The 20,009-nt window shown below is 38.0% G+C and overlaps 1 protein-coding gene and 1 long non-coding RNA gene across 5 annotated transcripts in view; one reads left to right on the forward strand and one right to left on the reverse strand.

The window, feature by feature from the left end:
- The first annotated feature begins 133 nt into the window (after positions 1–133).
- Positions 134–3,226, forward strand: LOC135294288 (uncharacterized). Its single transcript, XR_010356411.1, has 3 exons — positions 134–486; positions 2,416–2,511; positions 2,619–3,226. It is a non-coding gene; the product is annotated as an uncharacterized LOC135294288 (long non-coding RNA).
- The window catches only part of ATM (ATM serine/threonine kinase), a 56,468-nt gene continuing 38,107 nt past the window's right edge, over positions 1,649–20,009 (reverse strand). For 2 of the 4 annotated variants that reach the window (XM_064409352.1, XM_064409353.1), the window contains exons 47-63: positions 18,738–18,905; positions 16,705–16,824; positions 15,141–15,358; positions 14,232–14,439; positions 13,560–13,673; positions 12,988–13,146; positions 11,695–11,833; positions 11,254–11,336; positions 9,862–10,002; positions 8,807–8,923; positions 7,391–7,540; positions 6,508–6,673; positions 5,205–5,291; positions 5,015–5,129; positions 3,394–3,457; positions 2,603–2,739; positions 1,649–2,476 (exon numbers count right to left, since the gene is read on the reverse strand). In XM_064409352.1, the coding sequence (XP_064265422.1) occupies positions 2,293–2,476; positions 2,603–2,739; positions 3,394–3,457; positions 5,015–5,129; positions 5,205–5,291; positions 6,508–6,673; positions 7,391–7,540; positions 8,807–8,923; positions 9,862–10,002; positions 11,254–11,336; positions 11,695–11,833; positions 12,988–13,146; positions 13,560–13,673; positions 14,232–14,439; positions 15,141–15,358; positions 16,705–16,824; positions 18,738–18,905 (2,370 nt within the window). In that variant the 3' untranslated portion in view covers positions 1,649–2,292. Of the gene's footprint in view, positions 2,477–2,602; positions 2,740–3,393; positions 3,458–5,014; positions 5,130–5,204; positions 5,292–6,507; positions 6,674–7,390; positions 7,541–8,806; positions 8,924–9,861; positions 10,003–11,253; positions 11,337–11,694; positions 11,834–12,987; positions 13,147–13,559; positions 13,674–14,231; positions 14,440–15,140; positions 15,359–16,704; positions 16,825–18,737; positions 18,906–20,009 lie in introns of those variants that run through there. The other 2 variants (XM_064409354.1, XM_064409355.1) reach the window with 2 other exon arrangements.

The following is a 20,009-nucleotide window of genomic DNA, read 5'->3' on the forward strand; positions in this document are numbered from 1 at the left end:
GGAATGAAATTCTTAATCAAGGAATACTGGTCTAGTCCTGATGTGCCAGCTGTCTGAACACAGGTCAGGGCACTCCAAGAGTCTCTCCTCCACGAAAACACTCGTTCTGGGAGCTGCCCATGAGAGGTACTCATTTAAGCAAAACATCTTGATTATTGATAAGTGTTATCCAGAACTTTCATGGCATGTTTAAGAGCTTGGAAGCAAGGCTGGAGACTTGAAGAAAAAATGTAACTCTCTGCCTAACAATGATTGATTGTGTTGATAATATTTATGACCTTGCTGGTAAGAAGTTAAATTCCCTAAAAAGAACAGGACAGTGGGTTGGGAAGGTATGCTGAGGAATGTGCACACCATAAACTTCAGCTACTGTACAACTATGTGACTTCAGGGTTTTTTTGGCTTGATGGGCCCAAATCCAACAGTAGTGTCCAGGCAAAGGTAAGCTCAGGGGTACAACGACTGGAAGGTGTTTGGAAATTCCAGGTGAGTCATGAGAAGCACAACTGCCTTATTAGTTGTTTATTTTATATAGTCTGAACTCTGTCTGGAGCACTTTTTGGATAAAGTTTCCAAAGCCACTATTTTCTCTGCAGTGACTTGAGAAAGACCTACAATTAAATATTTGGTCTTCTAGAAATCAGAATCTCTCTCTATGGGAGATCTCAAGGACTCTCTACCACAGACAGAGGTAGTTTGGGGAAAGCGTATGCTGGGTTTGTATGGAAGTGTTAACAACTGATGAGAATCTAAAAGATGTGTATCTAGATGGAAAGAAATCACATAAAAGCAAGATCTGCTCTCCCTTTACTGATGATATAATGTACAAAAATACTACTATGATTAATAAGAGACAGTTACAATTTTTGGGTGCAGATAGATATGGAATACACTAACATTATAGATCACCCCAGGACAGTCTCTGGTGAAGAAAAATACTTAAAGGACTTTTTGTTTAGTCATTTCCTACCTGCCACTGCTTGATAGGACATTTCTCCCTTTCCTAAGCGCCCTTTAAATTTCACATAAAGAGCGTGAGCTTGGTCAGTTACTTTAATTTTCAGAGAACAAACACATCATTGGACAGTATTTCCTCCCCACAAAAAAAATCCAGGATGCATTTTGGTTACAAGGATCAACAAATTTATGTCAGCTGCATGAAAACATACTATAAAAGACTAATTTTGCCATATAAACAATATCTTCTAGCATAAAAGGTGTGGGAACACTGTACAAATAAAAACCCATTAAATGCTGTTGTAACAGGAGTTCTTCATTTATACTGCTGTAAAAATATTGCATGAACTGTAAACTAAGGTAATGTAAGGGTACACCAACCTTTACTCCTATTTTGAAATATAAAGATTATTCGGGAAGATTTATTAGCTATGCAAGTTAGACCATTATTTGAATGGATTCTCTGATTATCCATATTCACTGGCTACCTGATTTTTTACTTTTATAAAGGAGCCATGTCTTCTGTAAAACCACATGCACTCAGAATGAGATTTTTGTTCTTGGAATACAACTTCAATGTTTCTGAGAGGTGTTTACTGCATAAACAGTGATTGTCTGCTTTACAGTCATTTCCAATACACCAAGTTTCATTGTATGGTCAATATGTCTTGTCAAGGAAGTCAGAGCAACAAAAGCTAAATATTTTTTTTATTGTTTTATACTATTAGAGTAATATAAAGTACCAGCATAATTTAATTTACAACAGGAAAAGATAGCAGCATATTTTATTTGACCTAAAGTTGTCATTTATATACAGAAGTGTCCATTTAACTAAGCTTAAAAAACACCAACACCCCTTGATACATTACATATGTGGTTCTCTGGTTTTCTTTTCTTTCAAGTATAAACCCGTTTTGGAAATGTAGTTTAGCTGGTTATATCATAAATCCTGGTTTTTGGATCATCCATTCTACCCAGTCTTGTTACCACTACCAGATACAAGAGTCCTGCATTTTAGCAGATACACAGCAGTGATGAATCTCATGTTTTAAGAACACAACACATCCAGTCTGCCCAAGCAAAGTCCTTGAGGGTCACAAGGAACATCAAAGCAGTGCTTGGTGGTTTAGACTGTAGGATGAACCTAAAAAATGTTTCTCAGTAACAGGTTATTGAAAAAAACCCCAAACCATCCACCAAATGCTAATATAGATAAGGCATCATCGTTGCTCTTGCTATAAATTTTGTGAAATACCAGTTTGAAATGTTGAAATGCTTGGTGCAAAAAGAAAAAAAAAAAAGGTTTCTTCTAAAAGCATGCTGGATCCTTCCAAGTCACACCCAGGCTTTCCATCCGTGATAGAGACGGCTCAGATTTTTAGGGTCCATGGCCTGTTGTATGAGGAGGTTCACCTGCCCTCCCACACTGAGCACTGTTCCCTCCTCAACACCTTTCAGCTTCTCCTGAAGTCTCATCAGAACACGCTCAGCCACCTTGTTAAAACTCTGGTCGTCACTGCTGGCAGAACAAAAAAAGAAAAACAGGTGCTCTAGGTATGGATCCTGAACATGAACAACATCCAGTGAGAAAACCATAAAGCAAGGCAACAGTGCAGAAAGAGAAGGGTAAGAAAAAATCTTGCACCTGGCTTTTCTTTTAGGTTCTTGTGGATCAGTACCAAGTGTAGAGCTCATGTCAGCCTCGTCCTCTGGCCTCTGCTGCAAATACAAAGCTTTCAAGGGGTTCATGGTCCAGTCGAAAAGAGGATCATAGAGCAGCACCTACACAGTAAATAAACCTCTTTTTAATTTCAGCTGTTCATTAGAGCTAGTTCAGTGCCCTAGCACTGTTGGAAATGCTAACCACAATATTAGGAGAGTGAGTGTTTTGCTTTGTTTTTATTTTTTTTCAAATCAATAGAATTGGGCTAAATTGGTTAGTAAATAATCCAGCAACAAAACTGCCTCTGAGCATTTACAAGTATTTGTGTTGTTCATATTTCACAAAGTTTTTCCATCAGTCCCACCCACCTCAGCAGTGAATTTTTTAATACACTGCTAGCACTAAAGAGAATCATTAGCTTTTAATGCACAGTGTAACCTGCTTTCAAAAATCAGTTTAATTCTCTTCTTTATGACTTAAGCAAAGAGGATTTAATTCAATCAGTATTACTCCTGCTGGGAATACTGCACTATGGCTAGAAGCACATAGGTGTTGAAGAGGGAGAACTGCCTGAAGGAAACACTTTCCACAGAAAATGCAAACTGGTTACAACTTTATCAAAGATTAAATGAGTTAACAAATCTGACCAACACCACTATGTTCTAATTCAGTACAAAACACCCTAAAAGAGTATTTGGTGCTGTGATACATAAGGACAAGAAACTGAAGACATTCTGGCAGGTTGCTATCCAAAGGCACGGCAAAATGCTTACCTCTACAATAGTCAACAAAGCTTCCTGAGAATTTCTCATAACAGCCATTGTTTTCTCACAGCATCTGGAAAATATTTTACGGTATTTTAGGTTATTTTTGGTAAAAGGAAATGGTATTTTTGTAATTTAAATAATGGATATCTGTGCTCTACTTAAAGTTTAATTTCTAACATAGGAGTAAACTTCTCTGATATTTTCACCTGGGGGGGAAAAAAAAAAGAGAAATTTAGACATGTAAAACCAAGAGAAGACTGTGTAGTTCACTCATTATTATTTCTCTGTGGAAAGGGATGACTTGTTTCACTGTCTGAAATATTTTGATATGCAGGATTAACCACTGAGTTAACATTGCCTATTAGGGTGTGCCACAATGGCAGCATTGCTTGGCTGGATGAACACATGCTGGGGTGCTCTGGCACACACACTGGAGGATCTTGGCAGGGCTGTTTTCCATGAAATGAGCAGAACCAGCAGCTAGACTATAAGCAGTTTCTAAAATCTTTCCAAGGAGTTTTGATACAGAAGTGGTTATCTGCATTTATGCTCAAGCAAACTAAGCTCCTGGAAGGAATGCCAAACTATCCTATGGGACAGAGGATTGGGCCTCCTGTCCACCTCAGGATGAGAATAGACACACCAAAGTTAACCAAACACATTCACAGCCAAGGGCCTGTTTACCACTTACACCTGAACTGGTAGGTACAAATCAGGCTGGCTGAGGCAGAAACAGCATCTGCACCACTGCCTTTGAAACTCTTACTTATTTCAGCTGGAGCCCAACAAGTCATGTTTTTCTGTACCATGCTTTCAGAAGTAACACCGAAGTGTGAGTTTGACAGCATCATCTTTAGACTAGAAGTGGCAGTGACTGCTCCCTCACGGGACAAAGGTGCAGTAGGAACTACTTAATTAGCCTTAATTGCTGCCTTAGAAAGACAACACCTACACTATGTGCTTTTTTAAAGACATGAAATTTGGGGGTTGCAAGCATTACTTCACAAACATCATCAAAGTCTGGAATGAGAAAGGTCCAGCTATTTAGGAATCCCTTGGATGATTCACAGAAGGTAGCATGGAGGTCTAAAACTCAACTCATTTGGGATTCTTCTGATTTGCAGTCCAGATCTATTATGTGATTTAGATTTTGCACTTGCAAAGTAATATAAAATATATGATCCAAAAGGGAAAAAATACTCCAAATTACATACATAAAAACTAACCAGAAATTAGAGTCAAAACAAATTGGTTCACAGACATTTAACAGCTCCAAATATATAGTATAGCTCTGAAAGAAATGCACAGTTCTGAAGGAAAAAAAAAATCATTCTGAATCAACGCTTAGCTGTGGAGCCTTTGGAAACAGAGTCCTCCCTGAATTCCACAAGAGGGTGACAATAACCCATTGGCAAGTGAACAGTGTGAAACACTGTGCAACAAAAATGAGCTTGCAGCTGGTTATGTAAGTACAAGCACAGAAGTTACAGGTCAGTATTTAGGTTTGGGTGTTACCAGCAGAAATCCAAGTCCTCTCTCAAGCATCAGAACTATTTAACATGTGGCAGTCACAAAGCTGGAAGTACTCTGCTGCCTCCTCATCCCTGTGCAGTTCAGGAGCACTCACCTTCTGAAGACCCCTTCCACGCCGGTGACACCCATTCCATCCACAATGTCCCTGGTTAACCTAAATGGAACAGTCTCTGGTGTGGGAAGGATTTTGCCTTGCTCAAAAGCAACCCCTAAATAAAAGGATAATAAAAGTTTTAAAAAAAAAAGTTAAAGAAAAATCAAGGTTCTCTCGTTGTCCTACTTACCCAGATCTATATGCACCAGTTCTGCTGTTTGTTCATCTATCAGGATATTCTGAACATGTCTGTCTCCAAGTCCAAGAATGTAGCCAACTGAAACAAAAATGTAAGTGCTGAAACAATGTCACAAACCCCACAAAGCCTAAGAAAGATTACTGGTGAGAATACTTCTTCTCCCATATGTAGTGCTGCCTAAGGAAAGAGCAAATACCATTCCACAAATCCAAAAAGAAAATGTTGACTGAATGAAATTGCACAGTTTAGTCTCATACAGATGTGCATTGTTTTATCTGCTCCACAGATTTCTTCTCCGTTTCTACTTGTACATCAAAGATTATCAAATAATATTGCATCTTTGAAAAAAAATTTAAGAATTAAAAGCAAGCGTGTAATAAAACCAGATTTTGTTATTATTACTAACATTAGCAACACCCCCAACAAAACAACTGTTGTCTAAGTCAGTTTTAAAAACCTCCAGTGATCCAAATTATAAGATCTTTCATGTAAGTCTATTCCAGTGCTTTACTGTCCTCAAATGTAGAAAAACTCCAAAGTATGTTTCCCTTACTGCAATTTACACCTTTTATTGTTTTTGTTAGCTGATGGACATGGACAGCAGTAGTATTTCCTACAAAAATATTTCATCTGAATTGTACTAAACTGCAGATGTACTTTTTTTTTTCCCAGTAAAAAGGGAGTGCACAAACATGTTACCTTCTGAAATGGCATCTACTGCAATGTCTAAAATCTACTAACAAATGTCTTCCAGAGACTCAGTACAGAACTGAGTCATCCAGAAAAAAATCCACAGTACTTACATTTAAGTACTTATTTTTCTTTATTATGACAGGAAAAACAAAGACTTAATAACCAAGCTTAAATAACCATTTCAGCCATAGATAATAATGCCAGTACAAAGACAGTAAAAGACTGAGCTTTTCAATGCAGATAAAGCATCAGAGGCTACACGTGAAATGAATAAATTTTAAACCAAAACAACAGAAATAAAATCAGGTTAAAAAACGCAAACTACCAGAATCTAAGAAAACAAACCACTATATAAACAAACCACTATATATATAAACAAACCACTATATATTTCATTCTTCCTTCTGCAGCAAAAATGGGAGTGTGGAGGAACAAATCAGAACTCTTGATTACAAAAATAACGCTGATTATTCTTGTTGGCCTTTTTTGACCCCTACTAGGCCTTTTCTGACAAGTGACAAAAGCAGAACAGCCACTATGTTTGAAATGGTATAAAGTGTTTTGTTGTGCAGCCTAAAAGCCACTGTAAATAATCCAATACCTATAGAAGATGTAGCCACACTGCGAGTGTATGCCAGTCGTTTTTCAAACCACACAGCTGGGTCCAGGAATTTCTCCATGCAGAAATACCGGAACACAGGTTGGAAATTCTCACAGACTTCCATGAAGATTCTGTATTTCTCTTCAGAATGTTCCTTTTGGGCATCCTTTAAACACATAAGAAACATTTTACCCATGACCAGCTACTTCAGAAGGAAATGATCTTTTCTTTCCTTTCTACCCACCTCCCCTCCATCAAATGCTGTTATCACTTCTTTCTCTTTCTGAGCTAAGAATTACTGTCTTTTATTGCAGCAATTATTAATACCCCATACAATCTTACTAAACAATTCTATTTTTATACACAACTCAGTGGCTAAAAAACATGGGAAAAACCACTCCTATGTCCTTGATGCAGCAGGTGCATGTATTTTATTATAGGCATGTGCAGGTAAATGGATCTTGTTGGGATTCAATTCCTTCCTTTGCACTCTGTTCTGGTACCTCTGCTTATCCAATGGCTTCATGTGACTGTGAGAAAGCCATTCTCACTCATTCCCATGCAAATGTTCCACCAAGCATAAAAATATACTTTTATCCTGTTACTACTATAGCAATTAGAAAGGAAATAGATTCTTGCACAATCATGGGCATATAAAGTAACAGGTATACTTGACTGCAATTTTGTAAACTTATGGTGAGGTTATCTGTGGAACTGAATTGAAAGTCTGAATATCTATTCATTCCATGCCACTGGTCACAGTCATTATTAGATATACCAAAAGTATAGTACATAGTTCTCCATAAATTCCACCCCCTCCCCCCAGTAAATATTATGAATCAGCTTTTTTTTGTGTGGTTTTTTTTAAGTTATTTGGACTCACCGAAATTATTTTTTGACACTTATAACTGGAGTAATCCTTTGGCCTGTATCTCTTGTGAGCTCCTTCTTCAGCATTCACAAGGAACTCTCCGATGGGAGTTGTTCCTGAGCACCACTCCAGAACTCCACTTCTCTGGGAAAGGGGAACCACCTGGAAAAGCAAACCCATGGAGGGGAGGTTATACACAGGGCAAGTCTATACACTGAACTGCACAGTTCAGTGAATACACAGCCTGCAGAGCATGGGTGCACATTTCTGTTTGTTTAAAAAGACAAAGAAGGCCAAACCATGCAGCTGACACCACAATGTATCTTCTAAATACACACATATACCTACATAAAAATCCACACACATTTTTCTCCCTAACAATTGCATTTTTCTAGCCCAGTGAACCTTCTACCAGACATGTCAGCACAACCTAATGATTAGCTACTGCCTGTTTCCTTCAATTTTCTTTTCTTATGGAAGTCTCTTTATTTCATAATGAAATAAATTCTATTCTATTCTATTCTATTCTATTCTATTCTATTCTATTCTATTCTATTCTATTCTATTCTATTCTATTCTATTCTATTCTTCCCTGGTGTCGCTCATTTTTATATACACAGAAACCTGAGTCTTACTTGAAAATTATTTTTTAAAAAGTGGCTTTAACTCCACCTGAGAATTCTTAAAACCACACTAGCAATTTAGATAAGCAATTTAGAGACTCCAGAGTGCACATTTCTCATTTGTCAACGAGAAGAGCTTATACTTTGAGAGTACTTAGTCAGAGGTCACCTTCACAGCTATTATTATAATGCCAAGTATATAAAAGAGAAGGAGGAAGGAAAGGTTCCTGTTTAAATACCCTTTCTGAATTCAGAAGAAGAATTTATTGCAATTCTTATTCCCAATTCCAATTCTTATTCCCAATTCCGATTCCAAAACGATTTGGAATCGTATTCCCAATTCCAAAAAAACCAGTTCAAATTCTGCATGAAAGACCCTAGATGGGACTTCTGAATTCAATTGTAAGGAATATTGCAAGACTAGAATTAATTATTAATTAAGGAATATCACAAGGCAAATTAATGAGAACTCATAAACAAACTTGTATATTCAAGTTTAATGACTCGCAATTTACAGTTTAATGACAGCGTATTACCTAATTTCTTTTCAATTTTATGTTCATATGAAGAAATCTTTGAAGAGTATTTAAATATATATTAAGCATCAATAAATTTATTTTAATTATTTGAAAAATCTTAAATTGTAATAAATATATTGTTTATTCCATACCTTAAGGCACAGTAACTATTCTAATAGCCCATAAATAAAAATCCTTTTATACTGCATTTGGGTTAAAAAGAGGAGAAGGGGGAAATATGCTTTATTTCTCTGCTGCCACAGAGAAAATTTATGATTCAAGGTTACCTTGTATCTTCGGATATTTAATTTCCTCTTTCTTGTTTCAGTGTTTTGCTGCAGCAATGTATTGCACATCTGGAAAACTTGTTGCATGACAGCATCTTGTCTCAGGTCATCACGCCCCTTCAGCATAAACAGAAAAAGCAGTTCAAAAACACTTCTCAGCATCCATTTCTTGCTCAGCAAGTAAAAAAATTATTTAAAAAATTGCACAAAACACAAGTTACTTTTCCACAATAATGACTTTCAATAAAATGTAATTAACAGTTGTTTTTTCCTCTGTATTTGGTTTTCTGTTAGCTGCTTAAACAGAACCATCATTAACTTAAATTATCTTTTTTTAAAGATGTTATTTGATTCAGGTTTCAATCAACCTACATGTCTTATGGTTCTCTTTTTAAAAACAGATATTTGCTTCATCATTATTTAACAAGCCAGCACACAGGAGAAGCTGGCACTGCAGTTCTGATTGCTGGATGAACATCTAGTGATTCATGCTTCTCTTTAAAGCTTTCAAAACTAATGCATACTCAGCAGCAAAACAGAATTCTCCCAGCAACTGCTCAATGTTTGCATTCAAAGAGAGAATGAAATCAGCTGAGTCTAAGGAGAAAGAAAGTTTTTTATAGATCTTTACTTCTATGTGCATGCTTTTGATTGTCTCTGAATTGCAAACACTTTTTTATATGAGGAAGAAGAAAGGAGGTGTTTAACACAGTATGTTGGTTCTTATTTACAGAACACTTCAGGTCACCAGCTGAGACATGGCCAGGCAAGTCTGGTAGTTGTCAGGTAAGCTACTAGATATTAATTACATGCACTGATGAAAAAATAATTACAAACATATTTAATATAATTACTTATTATTTATATTATATTACTTATTAATACCTCACAATTTCGTTTATTAAAGCACTCCTCAACTGAGAAAACTGACAGTCGAGTGTGAAAGGTCTGCTCATGGTACAGAAATTATAAATGAGAAAACTGACAGGAGACCTTAAAAAACAATTTCCAGCATGCTAAGTCTCTGAGATGCCATTACAACTGACAGAACCCACCTTAACCAGCTGCCTCCTTTCTTTACCATCTGATCCTACACAATCTATTATTTTAGGCAGATTTATGCCTCCTGCTAAACGAAATTCTCGCTTGAACGAACTAATTGTCACCAAATTTTCATATTGTCCTGTGGGATCCACCTGAAATTAAAAATATGGTTAAAATGAATGTAAATATTACCTCCATTTCACTCAAAGTGGCAATAAGTTGCTTGCAAATCTCATTCGCAGACTATATGATAAAAATTAATATGAGCACTCCATCACCTACAGAGTTAATACCACAAAGGCTATGAAAATATGCTGAGCAAAGGAGTTTTTTTTATTCCTCCTTGTTCACCTCGTTGATACAGGGGATGTGGGGTACTGCAGACTTCCACTAAACAGGCTGTGACACAATGTTAGCCTGTCCCAGCTAGCACAATCCCAAGAAACTGCTCACATATTGCTGGGGAGCATTAGGCTCAGACTAATCTAAGGACCAAATGTACAATCCCAAACCTGCTGCAGGGTACAGGATCTGTAACTCAGCCACCCCCTGTATCCTCAAGCCCCGGAGCAATACTGCCCCAGGAGGCTACAACACAGACCTGCAGCCATTTCAGTCAGTCTGCACTGGAGGAGAAGAAAGGCAAAGAAAAGAACGATGCAGTTGTACAAAGGAGCAACACCTGGGGCCAACTGCAGCCCTACAAGCAGATGATATTTAGAACGGGTGGCAACTTCTGGCTTCTGAAGTCAAATACCTTAAAGCAGTCCTTTGACTTATTCAGCTTTATAGACATAGCCTGAGGGATTTCAACACGAGGAATTCTGGCCTGGCAACATTTAAAATTAGATGCTGGCCAAAAAAGCAAGTCTATGCTCCTAAAACCGCACAGTTTCCCAGGTGGAATGTGTGCTATCAAAAGGTGAGTGCCTGTGCACCCATCCAGCCAGTGGGAATGGACCATTGCCCATTACTGAATGGTAAAAGCATAGGAACAGCACAAGAGGCACATCTATTAATTCTCACACCTTCTGTGACATTCAGTTGCCTCCCTGAAACTCTGAGCTAGCACCTACAACCCAGGAGATTCACACTCCCAAATCCCCTGTGTGAGTTAGGCAGCTCACTATGATATCACCTTTTGAAATAAGCAACTACTCAGAGATAACAGTGGCAAAGCTGTCTTTGTACAATAAACCACTATCCAGCACACATAATGCCTGCGATCAAGGTCTTCTAAGGAAACCCTCTCACCCTGCACCTCCCACCCACAGGGAAGTACCCCCATAGGTGGACCTGTAAAAACCACGGGAATTAGATGAAGAAATGACTGCCATTACAAAAGCTTGAGGATGATTCTATGATGACGATATTACAGAGTGTATTTTTTCAACTTCAGTCACCTTAATTTCCATGGTAGGAACAGCAACATCCTCCAAGTTCCTCAGTTTAATGATTGGCTGGTCAGCTGGAATACTTATTCCTTCTGTAATTAAAAGGAATTAATCTTTTTAAATTCAGAGCTATAAAATACACCTGAATTGACAAAACCCAGCTTACGTTGCTTTTGGGACCCAAAACCTCACTGCATAATTTTACTGAGCTGATGAAGATGACCACAGGACAACTGGTGATTTTTGAAGTTTCATACTAAGGGTCTGAGCCCTACAGTGCAAGTAATTAATATGACTTTTAATCCAGACTGCATTCTGTATCTATCAAAAACAGGACATAATGCTAGTACCTCTTTTAACTAAACATCAGTATTTAAAACCACTTTTTAATGTGAGAAAATAAACCCTATCTTCATTATTAAAACAAAACCCAGTTTTCCTAAGACTTACTTCTTTCAGATTTCCACGCAGTAGAATCTAAATTTGCTAATGTGATGTAAGCATCACAAAGTGCTTCCATGTCTCTAACCATAGGAGCTCTTCTTTTCCTTACAATATTCATTATTGTGCGGGCAGCTTCCATTCTGTCCTAAAAAACCAAGGAAAACAAACACCAGATCTTGTAAACTACATTTTTTAATATTAAAGATGCATCACAACATGCAGTCAATTAAGTGCAATTGAGATACGTCCTATGAAAACAAAGCAAACTGCAGCAATGGACAGCCCTTTGTGAGATGACCTGAAATAATTATAAGAAAAAATTCTGTGCTGTCTGATCTGAGATAATGAGTAATATAAAATATTATTGGCAATGGAGAGGGAGCAAACCTGTCCAGGCAAAGTGCCAAAGGCCTGCAAAAGTTCTTCAGAATAAAGGACAGGCAGGTTTTTTTAGATGTTCTTCCTCCATCTGCCTGCTTCTGTTATTTCCTCCAGCTGAAGAAAAAAATGTTGTACACAAAAGACAGAAACCTGTCCATGCATTCCTTCTGTGCCTGGCTCTGAGAGACTTTAGCATAATCCCAATCCTAAAGGGGGGAATCACAAAAGAACTACAGATGTAAGAGAAAGGCAAAAAAAAAAGCCACATAAAAACGTGGTGAAAAAATGTATCAGTGTGGGGGGCAAGAGGACAATGACAACCAACCATGTCAGGCCTACAATGATGGGGGAAAGAAGGGGCAACACTTCAGATGCGAGCTGATTCCAAAGACAGGTTAAACAAAAATTAAGCAAAACCAACATTACCATGAAATCACAGTTCAGTATTACCTCTCAGCAGGGCTTTTAACATATCAAGGACCAAAAGATATACTGTACAAGGCACACCTTAAATGGAACACGTTACCACCCAAAGCAGAAAAAATTCCCAGCTCATTATGTACTTTCAACAATAAAGCCACTGAAGTCTTTCTTGCATCTAAAATCTGTAAAAATCTTTTACAGAATGACACATCAGGGACTTTTATCACAAGAGCCTGCAATGATCAGGGCTATTTGTGGCACAAAACATTAACCGTATTTTGCTCAACCCTGTAACAATTTCTTTCAATAATAATTACCTATGTATGCACAAAAAGGGTTTTTTAATTATTAAAAGTACTGTTTCCCTCCTACTGCTTCTTAACAAAAGTCTCCTAATGAGCTCTATACTAAATACCCCTCTACATGTTTTGGGTTTTTTAAGTTTTTAACAAAATTAAAGGATTGAATGCGATTAATAGAAGTTTTTGTAGTTACCACATCAAGCTGGGAGATCTCTTTTGGTACATTTTTAATTAACTTATTTCTTCTTATTGCATCTGGTTTTGTGAGGAGTTCATCTTTGTTAGCATTAGCCAAAGCTAGTATTATGAACAAAGTATGATGTGGATGATCCAGTGAAATTCGAGACATTAGCTGTCAACAAAAGAAAAAGATCCCATTACTGAAAACAGTACAGAAGAAAAAAACCCAGTACTTAACAATATTATTTCTTTTGAACTTCTAAGGTTCCTAAGATGAAATAAAAGGTAATACTTAGACAGTATTTCCATAACTGAAAAAACATTCAAAGTAGATTTCTACAACTGCATAAAACTACTCTTATACTACAAGAAAATCAATAAAGTTGATTTTTTAAGTTAAGAAATGAAAGAAATCCCCAATCCTGTTCCCCCACCATACTGATTTGGCATCACTCATTTTTAATACACCCTTATCACTGATGCAACTTGTTTAGCTGTAACGGCTCCGAGGAAGGTGGATATTGTTTAGAAGTAGGCACTACCAAGCCAGTCAAGGTATCTTTAGATAAGAAAAGCAAAAATTACATTATTCAGAACTTCATGAAATCCTAAACCACCCATCATCTTAGTTCCCATTCGAGCAGCCAGCTGGTACATCAGAGGCAAGAACTTGTATGAAGGGATCTTCTGGGCGTTTTTCTGTAGGAGAGAAAACTCAGTTAGAGAGCTGTACTAAACTAAATTAGCTGTACTAAACCTAACAAAAACTACAATAAAACCAATAATTTAAAATTAAGAATTAACATGGCTGTCTGATCAAGCAGCAATTCAGGGAGTACCACATCATCTTGGCCCATGTCTCCTAAATGTTCCAAGTCCTTCACAGGAGTACTATTTTATATTCTACCTTTTATGGTTTTTAACCTGAAAGTATATATAATATAAACAGGAATAACGTATCTATGGATGTTGAAGATGGGTATATTCCAAGGTATGTGAAGAACAAGGGGATCACAGTAAACGATATATGTTTAATCATACAGACTTGTCAAATTAAAATGCTAATTAAATTAAAATGCATTGAGAACTACAGGCCTCACTGATGAAAAACTAATTGATAAGCAATGACAACTGAAAAAAGAAAGTTTTCAGGAAAAGTTAAGGAGCTACGTAATTCATCTTCTAGAAATACTGGAGAAGGAGATGATGGATATTTATTTGCCAAAGCATTAAGAAAAAAATGGAGCAAACATATACCTTCATCATTTCATTGACTCTGTCAACTCCAGAATTTTCAAGCCAGAGGGAACAGAGTCGGAATATCCACATATCATGTTCTTCTCCACTTAGTAAACAGCTGATGTAGTTCTCCACTGCTTTACACAAGAAGCGTTTGCGGTCCTCGGTCAGGGCTTGTATTGCCCCTTCATCCAGCTCAAGCTCTCGCTGAACCTTCACTGTGTATCTACACGAACAGATGTCATGTTTAAACAACAAATTATTTCTTAATCAACTTACATCAAGGACTTCCCTAGGTCTCTCACTTACTAATTTAACATTTTTAAAGTTGCTTTGTGTGTACAAGCACAGTAAAATAAACAGCTAAGAAACTGTATTGTGGGAAGCTGTACAGACCCACTGCTGTAAGTAAACTTCCTGTCTTCTCTCTTCTTGATTTAATCTCAGTATCAGTATACATGTGAAATGATCCAGTACAGATCATTTGTGTAATGACTTCAGTTTCCAGCAGCTGAAGTTCAGCCTATTCTGCTCACTTGCAGTTGCTCTTAGTAAATCCTTAAGAATTCTGTATTAAATTTCATTCTACTCTCTCACTAAATGTGAAATAGAGAAAAATGCCAACTCATTTATTTACATTACCTTTTTGCCCAATAAACTGAACAGATCCAGGGAATACACATGAATTCCAGGCATGATCATCCACACTTGGCTTAGTTTTGGCCCACACCACCCAGCACATGCCCAGACCATGTTGAGGCCCAGTTCAGAAACCATTCACAACAAGCACTGTGGATCTGGGCCATTGCTTTGTGAAGAAGGCAAAATGCAGCTGTAGAGAGGTGACCCACGCTGCACCTGTTGCCCAGAGAGTAGAGCTGGAGCCTGTGACAGCTCCATAGTATCCAGTCTCCATTTAATGCTCACCTGTTGGTCTGAACCCTACGCTCCCTCATGAGACCAACCTCCTCCTTGGCCTTCTTCAGCAATGCCTGCTTGTTTTCAAACTCTGAGGATTTCATGTAATTCTCAATTCGCTGGTACTGATTGTCAGAGAAACGAGCCAAGGAGAGGAAAGCCTTCATCTTTCCTTTCTTCAGCTCATCACTGCTGTCTCCATTGTGGCTTGCAGCAATTTCCACAGCCTAAAGGAGAAGTTACAACACTGGTAAGATCAATAATCAGATAAATAGTGCTGCATAAAACTTGATGAAGCTCTATTCTCACAGAAAAACTGAATGGTTGAGGCTGGAAGGGACTTCTGGAGCTCAGCCCTGCTCAGGCAGGGTCATCTGCTTGAACAGATTATGCCTGTGATGGAATAAATATGCATACAAAATGAATCTAACAGGCTGAATATTTTTCTCCTAAGTGAATTTAATCTTTGAGAAATGTTTCAGTGCAAACAGTTAAAAAAGATTATCCTGTATGAAACAGCTTTAATAGCCATACAGGAATTTTCCATGCTTACTTATCTTTTACAGTTACGAGGCATGAAGTTTTAAAATCATCTTACAGCCTTGTATCACAAGATGGTGAGAAAAAATGGAAGACAGTCCAAAAAGTGCCAAAAGTAAAGGAAATTATATAAGAAAGTCATGGATTCATATCATCAGAGTGAAGAAAGCATATAGATAGCAAAAGAGAAAGGCAACTATGTGTAGTTTCACAAATTAGCGTGAAATAAAGAAATGTGGAGTGGGCAAATATTAATACAAACATTTCTATTACTGGCTAAAAGTTTAAAACAAAAAAAATACAGCACTTTGAAACACTACATCAAGATTTTGCAGCATCTCAGGGATGACTTCATCACCGTCTAGAGCTGCCTGAAAGGAGGGTGTAGCCAGGTGGGAGGTCAGGCTCTTCTCCCAGGTAACAAGCGGCAGGACAAAAGGACATAACCTTAACCCTAAGCCGCATCAGGCAAGGCTCAGGTTGGACATTAGGAAGAATTTCTCCACAGAAAGGGTGATTAGACACAGAATGGGCTGCCCAGGGAGGTGCTGGAGTCACCATCCCTGGAGGAGTTTAAGGAAAGATGGGATGTGGCACTCAGTGCCATGGTCTGCTTGACATGGGGGTGTTGGGTCACAGGGTGGACTCCATGGTCCCAGAGGTGTTTTCCAGCCTGTTGATTCTGTGTTTCTATGAAATACAATGGCTGTACTGAAAAGCTGGTGTGTGAATAATCTGTCCTGAGAAGGAAGAGGTAGAGCTAGGGAAGAGGAAAGGGAAACTAGACTAGTAGTTATAATGACTGCACTTCTAAGCCAATAAAAGACATTTCACTGTGATTTCTACATATTCTGAACATTTAGCAAGATTACAGGGTTACATAATACAATGTGAAACCATAATATTTATATATGAAAACATATTTTCAATACAGAAAACTAAAGACCGCACTGAAAAATCTACTTGACATTTTAACACTGTATTTTAACACAGCACTTTCTCACAGATTGTACATTTCAAAGACTGAAAGCACCTTTTCTAAGTATTTCTGCATGATGACTGTAGGGTTTTCCAAGCATGTTTCTGCTAACCAGGTTCCACAGAGCCTCAGGCACTCTGTATACATCAATTTCAGGTGAGGATCATTCTCGACCTTTGGAAAAGCAAGTTTTGGGGAAAAAAAAAATTAAAGAGAAGGAGGCATCAAATAAAAACATCTTTTACATATGAGGTAGGAAATTTCTAAAGCCTTTAAAACCTGAATAGAATTCAATCACTGAAGTCTATTACACATAATGCATCTACAGAGTCATTTTCCATCCACATCTACAGTAGTCAATAACCTTAAATCATATTCACATTCTACATAAGACAAAAGGAGAGTGCACATTTTAAAATACCTGATAGTGTGAACAATCAGAAGCAGAATAAATCAATGACAAAATGTAATAAAAATTTTAAAAATATTTTATAAATATCCCCACTTAGTCTGAAGTAATAGACAGGTCCATAGGTAACAGTTAGGAACCACAAAAACCATGTGTGATCATTAAATTCTTCACACAGACTTCTACATGGAAACTTGACTAAAGTGTTTTGAGAAGATGATGGAGCACAGTTCCAAAGGACTCGTCTCCAGACTGGATGTTCAGCTTTAACTGCAGAGTAGGATAAGTTTACAAAATACTTCTAATATAGGGTACATATGAAAGACCATGTGACCAAGATGGCAACACTGACTGTGAAATACGTATGTGAACATCATAGGCTGTGAAAACACAAAGTCTCCTTACATGGACAGGGTAAAGGTAAGGAAGGACAAAATTTTTGGAGGGCCTCCTCAACTGATTGATGGAGAGATTACAAAATTCAAAAGAGTAGCAACTCTTGATTTTGCCCTGGTATGTATGGAGAACTTGACAAAAGAATGCCGCTTTTCTGAAGTGTGACATTCCTTAAGAACATACATGGATTCAAAGCAAATGGCTTATCCTCCAGAAATTCTCAAAGAATGCAATCAGGTAAACATAAAGGTATGGACATAAAGGCATTTTTACCACAGTGGTACACAAAATTAAGTTTATCAAGTATTTGTAGACCATATTTTAACAAACATCATCCTGAGGAATCTGTAAAGGCTGGATTGATGGGCCAAGGCCAGCTGTATCAGGTTCAACAAGGTAAGTACCAGGTCACAACAACCCCAGGCACTTGTGAAGCTGCCTGGCAGAAAAGGCCCTGGCTGCTGGCAAACAGCAGCTGAACACGATCCAGGGTGTGCCCAGGTGGCCAAGAAGGCCGATGGCATCCTGGCCTGGCTCAGCCCTGGTGTGGCAGCAGGAGCAGGGCAGTGACCGTCCCCCTGTACCCAGCACTGCTGAGGCCACAGCTCCAATCCTGTGCTCAGCTCTGGGCCCCTCACTGCAGGAAAGACATGGAGGGGCTGGAGCGTGTCCAGGGAAGGGCAACGGAGCTGGGGAAGGGTCTGGAGCACAAGTGCTGTGAGGAGCAGCTGAGGGAGCTGGGGGTGTTCAGCCTGGAGAAAAGGAGGCTCAGGGGGGACCTCGTTACTCTCTGCAGCTGCCTGACAGCAGGGTGCAGCCACGTGGGGGTTGGTCTGTCTTCTCAGGCTACAAGCAGTAGGACAAGAGGAAATGGCCTCAAATTGCACCAGGGGAGATTTAGGTTGGGTATTAATCACTAAAAGGATTGTCAAGCATTGGAACAGGCTGCCCAAGGAAGTGGTGGAGTCACCATCCCCGCCACCCCTATTTAAAAGGGATTGAAAAGGCATGTACATGTGGTGCTTAGGGACATGGTTTAGTGTTGGACTATGAATAATGAATTCTTACATTTGCCAATCTTACAGACTCTCTTTGAAAACCCCTAACAAGATTTGCTAACACAGTTTTTTTTTCTTTCAGACATTTTGAGAGTACGACCCAGATTTAGTATTTAATATTGCAGAGGGGCTTTTAATTTTCTTCTATGGGGAAACTTCTGAAAGTGGAATTAGGATCTTAAATAATTTAATTCCCATAAGTTCAGACATGATGTAACACATACCCGAAACCAATCTGCATCTAATTTTTTTATCATTGTTTTAAGTATATTCAGTGCAAGACTCTCTTCCTTTTTAGCCCAGAAAACCTGAGCTTCTTCAAGCTGCCATTCAGAAACTCCATTTCCATTTGGATTGTGTTGTTTGATTTGAAACATAGCTCTTTCTGGAAGCTGAAATTGAAAAATTAATAATGAATAATTCTTTAAGTAAAATATCTGTATCTCACAGCAAGTTCTTTTTTTAGATTCCTTCTCCATTTTCTCTATTTGTGCAGCATAGTCTGCCCATCCAAATAAAAAAATTATTTGCAGCAAAGATATGAAATTATATTTCTATACACTTGCAGAAAATCCTGATTTGCAACAAGAATAGACCGGAATCAAACCTCACAAACTCTAAAATAAAGTATCTATATTTAACATTTTAAATTGGAGGTAGAGAAATTTTATAATCAGTACCTACTGAATTATGGATTTATAGTTTAGCAATTATTATTACATTATTACATGCATTATTACAGACTACAGAAAAATAATTTTAAAAATGCCACCACCACATATTAATTCTTCAGCATGCCTACATCTTCACATATATCACTGGTAAAGTGCCATCCTCACTACTCAGTATCACTCTGACAGCACAAGGAGCAAACCATGCATTTAACAAACTTGAGGCTCTTACAGGACACTGACTGCCACAGTGTTGGTGGCTGGGCAGGCATGAGACAAAAATATCTGAAATCCTTCCCCCCAACAGCTTCAGAGGCACTGAGTAAAGTGCCTCTGCAAATTTATGAAATCAAAGACAGTGCTGTTCTACTGATTTCATCGCTATTCATAAAAAGAGAATGTTCCTGATATCAAAGTTTAATTTAATTTTGCATATGTGAAGTGCTAAACACCTTTCCAGATTCTGTATTTAGCTGGAACTATTTTCTGTAGAGGTCCCTGGAGGATACTGTTGCTTTTTAAATTCTTGTGGAGTTACTTATCCAGATGTACTACCTAGAACAAGCCAAGGCTGACTCTGGACCTTAAATGCATCAGCAACTGAAAAAACCACTGGTAGTGCAAATCCCAAAAAAGTCACTCACATAAAGAGATTTACCACAGTGCAATGGTGTTTTGAGAGCATTAAACTTTGAAGACAACACTAAATACAGGCATGCAATGAAGCTATCCCTGCAGTTTTACTCTGGAACACTGCAACATATGATGCAAGTGAAAGCTGGGTATGTAAAACTGCACCAAAATGAGCAACAGAGCTAGAAGAGC

Source organism: Passer domesticus, chromosome 2 (genome assembly GCF_036417665.1).
Source record: "Passer domesticus isolate bPasDom1 chromosome 2, bPasDom1.hap1, whole genome shotgun sequence".
Classification (NCBI taxonomy): domain Eukaryota; kingdom Metazoa; phylum Chordata; class Aves; order Passeriformes; family Passeridae; genus Passer; species Passer domesticus.